The 10,555-nt window shown below is 40.6% G+C and overlaps 1 protein-coding gene across 5 annotated transcripts in view; it reads left to right on the top strand.

Moving 5' to 3' along the window:
* Positions 1-10,555, top strand: part of VPS13B (vacuolar protein sorting 13 homolog B) — a 761,266-nt gene that overhangs the window by 66,896 nt on the left and 683,815 nt on the right. For all 5 annotated transcript variants that reach the window (XM_018559352.1, XM_018559343.1, XM_018559336.1 and 2 more), the window contains exon 6: positions 428-599. In XM_018559352.1, the coding sequence (XP_018414854.1) occupies positions 428-599 (172 nt within the window). The remainder of the gene's footprint in view (positions 1-427; positions 600-10,555) is intronic.

Raw genomic sequence — 10,555 nt, forward strand, 5'->3', positions numbered from 1 at the left:
TCTAAGGTCCTGTGAGTCTTCATGTTGTATACAGTGTATTGGACATGGGGGGCGGCGAGGCACATACCATCATTGGAGCGGAGGAGGAGACATGCTGCAGGGATCGGTCTAACAGCCAGCCAGCCAGCTCTGAGGTTCAAGTGAGCGTATCCTTCTTTTTTTTTTTCCCAGCCCTAGATGAAAATGAGCACGTAACCCTTGCATTGTGAGGGTAGCAAGAGTTAAGAATATTTATGCCCTGAGTTCTTTTTTAACATACCAAAAAGGAAGCAAGTAAGAAGAGTTCGTTGTTGGGGTTTAAGTAAACTTTAAATAAAATAAAAAAATGGAAAACATTCATATATGTATGCTGACAGGTTCCTTTAAGTTTGGGTGGCATGTGTGTCCTTTGTAGAACTGAATTCTCCATCTTTTTTTTCTGTTTTAGATTCACACAATGGTGGACAGTCTGAAACTTTCCCTTACCGACCAGCAACTCCCGATGTTCATTCGCATAATGCAATTAGGAATTGCCCTTTACTATGGTGAGATAGGAAACACTAAGGAAGAATTGGAGGATCCTCCCAGCCATGCAAAGGACACCGTAATTCATATGCCCGGTGAGCTGCTGATCTGTGCAATCTGTCTAAGGGAAGAAAAAACACAAAATGAAGCCATGGCAGTCAGATACCTTGTTTAATCTAAAGGATCACTGATTGGTTGCTGTGAGCGACCCGTGCACCAGTGTGGTCAGTCCTATATTTAAAGCCGATCTTCAGGCAGATACCAAAAACACAATTTGGTCTCCTTTTGTGTTTGTTACAAATGATTCAATGTGATTTTTATTTACTACTAGAGGAAGTACAGACAGTCCCCGAGTTACTTACATACAACCCCTACTCACAAACGGAGGCTGTTACTGTACAGCAGGGGGTCCCAGGCTGCAGCCAAAGTGTACCGCGCAGCATTTCAGTACTTGTAATGCTACCGCACTCGTGTGGACGAGGAGTGCCCACCTTTTTGGGTCTGGTTCATAGTCCTGTACGTACATTACAGGAAGTTGGCTCTGCAGAAGAGTGGTGCCCGCCTCTTCGTCTGGGTCACTATGAGGTTTTAACTGCTATCTGTATCCTCATTAGAAAGATTTAATCTCACTTCCCGTCCTTGAGACAACAATAAGTGAGAGGAAATCTACCCCTAGGAAGGGAAATTCACTCCTGTAAGAGTGATCATGGGGAAAAAGGTGTCTCCACTGAAGCTTTATCACCAATCCTTGTTTCCATGACAACCCAAAATTTTCCAAATCCAATTTGTTACAGTGACAGAGAGGTAAAATCTTCTGAACAGGGGCGCACACAGCAAAAAAAACTGCTATCCAAGACGAAAATTTTTTTTTCGACTGGAGGTGCACTTAAAAAATGTACCAACCTACATACAAATTCAACTTGAGAACAAACCTACAGAGCCTATCTTGTTTGTAACCAGGGGACTGCCTGTACCTGAATAATAATAATAATAATTATTATACAGGATTTATATAGCGCCAACAGTTTGCGCAGCGCTTTACAATATAGGGAATACATTATAATTACAATACAATTCAAGATAAGATGGTAAGGAGGGCCCTGCCCTAGAGGGCTTGCAATCTAAAAGGGAGGGACAAGTGATACATGAGGAGGTAGCTGTGTGGGGATGAATTGTTTGAGAACGTGATGGTTCAGTGGTTAGGTTGAGGTGGGATAGGTTTCCCTTAAGAGATGAGTTTTAAGGGATCGCCTAAAGGCAGTCAAGGTGGGAGATAGATGGACAGGTTGGGGTAAAGAGCTCCACAGGATGGCAGAGACTCTAGAAGTCCCGGAGGCGAGCATGGGAGGAGTTGACGAGGGAGCTGGAAAGCAGGAGGTCTTTGGAAGAGCGGAGGGGACGGTTAGGGTGATACTTTAAGTCAAGGTTTGAGATATATCTGGGGCAGAGTAGTGGATGGCTTTGTAAGTCATTGTTAATATTTTGAATTTTATCCTTTGGGCATAATGATTTAATAATAATAATTTGGCAATAATGACTGGAGCTTTGACTTTCTGCAATTTAATGCAGAGCAGAGGTCTGACTAAGGAGGGAGAGGCGGCACTCTGAACATCCTTACAAAGTGGGAAAGTAAAGGAACAGCTTTATCTGTGTGTTGCTGGCCCAAGCCGTGTTGCTCATTCCTTTCCTGAAAACAAACCAGGGAAGCTGCTGCTAATGTATTTTGAGCTAGGTGCCTCAGCCAAAATTCTAGGTCCCTGGCAGTTATTCTGACTCCCTGGCTTCAGTGCGCTCTGAGTCACTGACCTGTAACAAGTATGCACATCAGGAAAGTTGAGCTAACTTGGTAATCTTTATCTGAATACTTCCAGTGAGTTAAAGTATTGACATAAGAAGGTTGGTATGACAGCCAGACATTTAGAATATTGAAAATGAGCGTTCAGCCATTGCAGCCCCCGTATTTCACAACATGTTTCCTTTTAAAGCAGACCTGTAGTATGGGGAGCAGTGCAATGTAGGGCTGCAACTAATGATTATTTTCATAATCAATTAGTTGCCTGATTTTTTTTTTTTTATTATTTGGATAAAAAAGAAAAAAAAAATACCTTCCTTAGCCACTTACTGACGAGGGTGTTTATACCACCTTCCTGTCCAGGCCATTTTTCAGTATTCAGCACTGCTTGACTGACATTTATTCCGTCATGCAACGCTGTACTGAAATGGATTTTATACCATTTTTTGGGGACAGATAGAGCTTTCTTTTGGTGGTATTTAATCACCACTGGGGTTTTTATTTTTTACTATATAGCGAAAAACATACCAAATTTGTTTAAAAAAAAAAAAAACCTGTTTTCCCTACATTATGTTATGAAACATGTATTACCCAAATCTTTGGTAAAATACAAAAGACGGGGTCACGTTGGATAAATAGACACCAAACATAAACAATAAAGGTGATCAGCGCCAGTAAGTGTAATGTGGAAATAAGAGCTACCAAGGATATAACTACATATCTAAAAAATGTGAAAAACAATATTGTGAGGAGCTAATAATCATACATATCTAATAAATTGAAACATATATAAGTGAGTCACATATATGAGCCTTCAAACAAATGAGGCATATAAAATATCTACACAAAGACAAAAAAGCAATATAGACAATAAAAAGTCTCAAGGAAAACCCCTGAGACCCCTGATGAAGTCACGTGTTTTGCCATGTACTTGCAATGCACTTGCCCAGTAGTTACATCATCAGTGGTCGGGCAACAGGGCAGAAATAGGACATCGGATGTGAAAGAAAGCAGAGAATATGGCAATGGTGGCAAGAAATAGTGCACACTTGTCAGCACTGGAGATGGGGAACCCCCATAGATAAGTCTGCATTATGCAAATTGTACTAGGGCCGCAACCAACTAATCGATAATGGATAATGAGAATAGTTCTTAGTTGGTTGGATCCCATAGCGCTCTCCTCCAATCTGGGAGGAGGGCACAGCAAGCAGTGGGCGGGTGCAACAGCCAGCCTGCTATTGCAATTTAAAATGGCCACTAGCAGACTGGTTATTGTACAAGCCCACTACCTGCTGTATTTACATTCAGTTGTGGTCTCCAAAATCTTGCCACTGGCAGCTGTCATTCCTCAGCTGAAGCTATTTTAACAATGCAATCATTTATAAAAAATTTTTTATAAAAGAATGGTAAAAAAGTCATTTTTGGTTTCGGCCTGACAATTTCTGCTGGGTGAGGTGCGTTGCAGTGCCATTCATTTCAATGGCACCCCAAACGCGCCATTTCCAAATGTACATACAAAAAAAAAAAAAATGCAAGGAGAAACAGAAAATAGTTTTTTGTTTTTTTTGAGGGCACAATCAAGTCCCTTCTACCAAAACTGTGCCTCCTAGCAGTTGATTTCAGTCTGCAACACATAGAGCAACACTACAGCCAAGTGAGGTTTTAGCCCTGACTATGCTATCTGGCAAAGGTGGCTGGATCACAATACTGAACTGTTAACGTAGGTGAAAGGATTTGTCTGATAAGCCAGATATATGTATTTTAACTGCATAGTTAGCAGTTTGCTTGGAGCCTAAGGCACTACAGACTTTGGCCTCTTGCTTCAGGCCTCTATGCTCTTCAAGTCAGTGGTTGGCACAGTGTGCTGCAACATGAAATACTCTATTACCTGGTTTAGACATTAGGTTAACCATGCTAAGGAACTGCGGATACCAACTAAATCACTACCCAACACACAAACAGGGAAATCTCAGTAAAACACAGTACAAGCCCTTCACAAAAGAAGAATGCCCTGACATATTTTTTGCCATGCTTACTCCTGTGTCACTGTCTTCTTTAGAGAATACGAACTTGGCTAAACATAGATCAGATTATGGAATGATTTAAACCTGCTCAGTGCACTTACAATTATCTAGGTGTGTATGACTAATTACATACAAACAATGGTTGCAAAGAGATTGAATATGACTGGATTATTAATTTATTATTATACAGGATTTATATAGCGCCAACAGTTTGCACAGCGCTTTACAATATAGGGAAGACATTATAATTACAATGCAATTCAAGACAAGATGATAAGGAGGGCCCTGCCCTTGAGGGCTTACAATCTAAGAGGGAGGGGCAAGTGATGCATGAGGAGGTAGCGGTGTGGGGATGAATTGTTTGAGAAAGAGTTCAGTGGTTAGTTTGAGGTGGGATAGGCTTCCCTAAAGAGATGAGTCTTTAGTGGTTGCCTAAAGGCAGTCAGAGTGGGAGATGGATGGACAGGTTGGGGTAAGGCGTTCCAGAGAATGGGAGAGACTCTAGAGAAGTCCTGGAGGCGAGCATGGGAGGAGTTGACAAAGGAGCTGGAAAGCAGGAGGTCTTTGGAAGAGCAGAGGGGACGGTTAGGGTGATACTTTGAGACAAGGTTTGAGATATAGCAGGGGGCAGAGTAGTGGATGGCTTTGTAAGTGGTTGTTAATATTTTGAATTTTATCCTTTGGGCTATTTGAAGCCAGGACATGGATTGACTGACAGAGGGGGCTGGAAGTCAGTGGAGGGATTGACAGAGGGGGGTTGCAGACACTGAGCGGTTGGTTAGGTTGATGAGTCTAGCAGCAGCATTCATGATAGACTGAAGGGGGTATAGGCTGTGTAGAGGTAGGCCAATGAGGAGGGAGTTGCAATAGTCCAGACGAGAGATAAGTGAGTGGATGAGCAGCTTTGTGGTTTCATTGGTGAGGAAGGAGAGTATTTTGGAGATGTTACAAAGTTGAAGGGGGCAGGATTTGGATAGGGATTGGATATGGGGAAGAAAGGTAAGGTCCAAGTCAAGAATGACACCTAGCACCTTGGCATGGGGGAGGGTTGGATAGTTGTGTTATCAATCATGATCGAAAAGTTGGGGGAAGGTGCACGGGGGGCGAATACCATAAGCTCTGTTTTTGAATCCTGTTAATGTTTTGTAATTGACTACCTCTGCAGTAATGCTTGTAAGAAAATACCCACAGTGCTCAAGTCTTGTTTCTCATTGCTTTGAAATGTGCTCCATGTTTGGTTGGCTTTCTTTATGTTAACTGGTAGCTTCATTTAGTAAACTGAACGAGTGATTAGACTAGAAACAAAGCAACATGGGCAGCTGTAGCTATTATCTGCTGGAAGCTCAGATTTTCACCCATTTGTGTTGAGTGATTACAGGCACAGTTCATCTTTGATCAGGATTTCAGCCCTGTGAAAGCAGGGTTCAAGATGAGGGATGGGCTCGGTACATCTGGATTTAACAGCTTACAGATATGGCAACTGCCTACATGACTATCCCAATTACTGCTGATAATTGATTGGTGACATGGTCTTGAAATGAGATGATACACGGACTAAGTAATGGTCCATGTCCTGGGATCGGAAGCACCTTTTTTAGATGGAAAATTGAATTGAAACAATGGTTAGGCTGGGTAGTAATTTTGAACACATGTTAACTTTTCCTATATTTCCATTTAATCAACCTCTATTTATCCTTAAATGCATCAAAAACCATTGGGTTGATGAGTTCTTATTATTAAACTATAGAAGTGTATAATGGTTTTTTTTTTATTGTAGGATCATTTGGTGCAGTTGCAATTGTGTGTTTTACAGACCAGTTCTAGGATTTGGAAATAAAAACGTGAATTGCCCAGCGGGTTTAAAAAAAAAAAAAAAAAAATGTAAGCTTCTCCTGCAATACGCACCTCCACTCAAGCACTGGGTCTCTCAAATCCCCCACCATTGCCATTCCATTTCCAGGTTGAATGACCGTCAGTATCATTCAACGGGTAACCCCACTGTGTTAAAAAGAGAGTATTGGGGAAAGAATTTTAAAGTTACACTCTGGAGTTAAATCTTAAAATGTATTCAAGTACCTTTTAATTATTAACAATACTGGACCTTATTTGTGTATCACTCAGCTGTAGATCCTCAAATCATCTCTGAATTGGTGCTGACACTGTCCTTTCTTCTGGAGGAGGGCTACTTTTGTTTCCCAGAGTCCCTGTGTGTGTTGTAAAGTAGCCACTGCTCCAAGTTTGCTCCCGTGATGGAGTACAATCTCGATACAAATTAGTAAACGATACGTGAGATTGTAGACCATCACAGGAGTGAGCTTGGAGCGGTGACTACTTTACAACACACACAGGGACCGTGGGGAACAAAAGTAGCCACCCTCCAGAAGGAAGGACAGTGTCCGCACCAATTCAAAGATGATTTGAGGATCTACATCCGACTGACACAAATAAGCTATATTTTAGTTAAAAGTTAAGGTACTTGAATGTTTTTTTTAAGATTTAACTCCTGAGTTTAGTGTCACTTTAAGTTTAGGAGATATCAGGATGCATGTGGGAAGTACGCTGATGTATTACTCTGGCAGAAGATGCTGGAAGTTGTAGTTCAATGAAGAACTGTTTAGCCCTGAATTGAGAGCCTTTGATCACAGCAGAAACATAAAAGACTGAAAACAGGAGGAGATGATTAGTTTAGCTTAGCCCACTGTGTGAGGAAACAGATATGTTTCCTTTTTCTATCAGCCACTGTACATTACTCAAACTGACTCTCAGGAACTGAATCATTCTCTTTCCCAACACTTAATCCTCCCGTGCTTCTGTTCTATTGGCAGCACACATATTTGGAGCTTCTTTTCTTGCTGTGTGAATTGAAGCTTCTGTTTTTGTCAAGATTTCCATTGTAGAAAGTCCCTTCTCTGTTCTCAGGGAAAATTCAACAAAAATTGACTTAAATATATATAGTGTGTGTTCATCAATCGCCACTAAACCCCACACCTTGAAGAGTCTCGCTGAGTCTGGTATGGCCTCCTGACAATAGCATGTGTGGTGAGGCCAGTGGAAGTGGATACATTGAACCAAATGAGGCTGTAGGAGCACCTTACTAGACATACTTTATACAGGTGAAACTCGAATAATTAGAATATCGTGCAAAGTCCATTTATTTCACTAATGCAACTTAAAAGGTGAAACTAATATATGAGATAGACTCATTACATGCAAAGCAAGATAATTCAAGCCGTGATTTGTCATAATTGTGATGATTATGGCTTACAGCTCATGAAAACCCCAAGAACCCCAAATCCACAACCTCAAAAAAGTAGATTATTACATGCAATCAATAAAACAAGGATTGTGCATAGAACAATATCGGACCTCTGAAAAGTACAAGCATGCATATGTACTCAGTACTTGGTTTGGGCCCCTTTTGCAGCACTTACTGCAATTACTTTTGCACGATATTCTAATTATTCGAGTTTCACCTGTATTTATTCACTTTTTAACTGATTTGACTTTGAGGAACTCATTGGCCATTACGTGTACCTTTAAAAATAAGGTAGTCAGAAATATAAACATTTCAGAAGTTTATTAGGTTTCATTCACACATGCACTCCTGCGTTTAGCTTTTCTAAATGCAGGAGAGGTTATCTGGGAAGTATACACAACTTTTATGCCTTCCAGAGCACTTTTTCTTGTATTTTGACTCTCATGCTTTAAAGTGGGTTTAGGTGAACTTACACAAGTATACATGCGCTCTGCAGCATACAGATATTCTATTCGGATCCTAGACACACCAGACTTCAATTTTTTTTTCTCAACAAAGGTAAACTGACTGTGGCTAAGCTTGTGTAATTGCAACGTGTGAATGAACCCATTGATCAATGGTTAGACGCTAATATATGCATTTAGGGAGGCTTTCTAGGTGCTTATAAATGGATCTAATTGAATGTGTTAATTTCCCTGAGTGAATGAGATCCTAATAACCTTTTAAATAATGTGTTTACACAGATGGGATTTTTTTTTTTCCCCCTAACATTTCTAATCTCTGTGGGTGCTACTGTAAAATCTACACTGAGGAATTGCAATTCCATACACTCACATGATGTGCTGTTATGGAAACTTGGCATAAATGTTTGTAAATATTAGTCAAGTCATAGTTGCTACTGAGTACAGTTACATATCTGCTTGTTTTGTTTTCCAAGAAGGGCAGTGATGAGATCTCTACAACTGAATTCACAGGCTCACTCACCTGCTATGAGCATTGAAAGATGCCTCATGCATATTTTAGGGAAAATTATTGCAAAATATGTTGAACAAGGTGCCCTGAGGAGACAGAAATGAGTAGGCTACCAAAAAACAAAAAAACGACTTGCTTTTAAGGGCCAGTTCACACCAGATGCAGTGCGTTCCGGCCTGATTCTGGCCAGAACGCACTGCCTCGCATCCTCGCTTTTTCGTGGGGCAGGAGGGGGTGTGGCGGGCCATTGAAGGGAATGGCACCATAGCCACCCTAGCCCCGCAATGCGATCGGCCACACGGAATCGCAAGGCACATTATGCCTGCGGTCCGGTGCGATCAAAATAGTGCTTGCAGCATTGCGGCCAGAGGGAGCGGCTACGATGCCATTCACTTCAATGGTCCTGCCACGCCCCCTCCTGCCCCATCAAAAAGTGAGCTGGCAGCAATGATAGGCAGTGTGTTCTAGACAGAATCGGGCCGGAACGCACTGCATCTGGTGTGAACAGGCCCTTGCAGTCTCTGACCTGGAATAAGCATGCACACCAAGAGTTCTGACATCTCTGGCTCTACACTTTTTCCAGTTTTTCAAATAATAGAATGTTAAAAGCAGAGGAAGCCAGGCGACTAGCATTTTTCATAGGAGCTTTTTAAAGTCAGCCTACATATTTTTCTCATGATTGGGTTTTCTTTAAACTAAAGAGACCAATCATTTCACATTTTAGTGAAGACCTCTGGCAAACATGATTTGTCAGTGGTCCCAGAGCGCTGGTTTGGGAACCGCTGTTATAGGAATACATTTCTTTGAAATCGCCAATTCTCCAGCAGCTTCTCAGGTCAGATCGGAGTACTAAATATTGCTTTTCACTCTTCTGTAAAATGTTTATTTGGTCCTGCGAGTCAAACATGAAAAAGCAGAACTCGTTCACCCCATTTCTTTTAAAGATGTCTTGTAGCAAGATAAAGTATCAGCTCTTAACATCTGGGAGCCAGTAGCCTTGTTCTTGGTCTCATATAAACTTCCATATGCATCTTTGGTTTCTCAGGAATTAATTCAGAGAAAATCTTCAAAGTGCTGGCTTGCCGGCAGTCTCTGGACAGAACAGGCTGATAGGAAACCAGAAACATTTTGAGTAATTTTATTTTATGCATTTATTTTTTTTCCTAGGTGATTTCATTAAACCGGAGTCCAGTCCTTATAAAATAAAGATTATTAGTTCTAAAAGATTTGCAAAATATTTGTACACCCCAATTCTTACATTAAAGTTGTTTTATTAAGTCAGGATTATCAGGTATGTTTCTTGGGTTGTAATAAACTCCTGTCTTATTTTCGCTATTGGTTAATAAAGCGACAGTAAACTCCGGAGTTAAATCTTAAAAATACATTCAACTACCTTAACTATTAAAAAAACCATATTTGTGTATCACCCGGCTGTAGGTCCTCAAATGATCTCTGAATTGGTGCTGATACTGTCCTTCCTTCTGGAGGGTGACTACTTTTGTACCCTTTGGTCCCTGTGGGTGTTGTAAAGTAGTCACCACTCCAAGCTCTCTTGTTATGGACTACAATCTCAATACAAATGAGTAAACTATATATGAGATTGTAGTCCATCACAGGAGTGAGCTTGGAGTGGTGACTACTTTACAACACACACAAAGTGTGTTGTAAGGAAGGACAGAGTCAGCACCAATTCAGAGATGATTTGAGGATCTACAGCCGAGTGATACACTAATAAGATACATTTTTGTTAATAGTTAAGGTACATGAATGCATTTTTAAGATTCAATTAGTTAGTTTTAATACTGTTGATAACTGTGATTAATACTAGAATTTGTATTTTACAAAAGTCTAAAATGAAAGAAAAACGTGTTCACTATGGATATTACAAAGTCTGCTTCAAAAGATATTGAAGGTTTGTGAATTTATTTCTATAAAACAATAAACTAGCTGTGTTCAGTTTTTTTTATTTTTATTTTGCTACTGGCAGTTTTTTTTTTTTTTTGCTGC

Source organism: Nanorana parkeri, unplaced genomic scaffold, assembly GCF_000935625.1.
Source record: "Nanorana parkeri isolate BGI_ZX_2015 unplaced genomic scaffold, ASM93562v1 scaffold16, whole genome shotgun sequence".
Taxonomy (NCBI): domain Eukaryota; kingdom Metazoa; phylum Chordata; class Amphibia; order Anura; family Dicroglossidae; genus Nanorana; species Nanorana parkeri.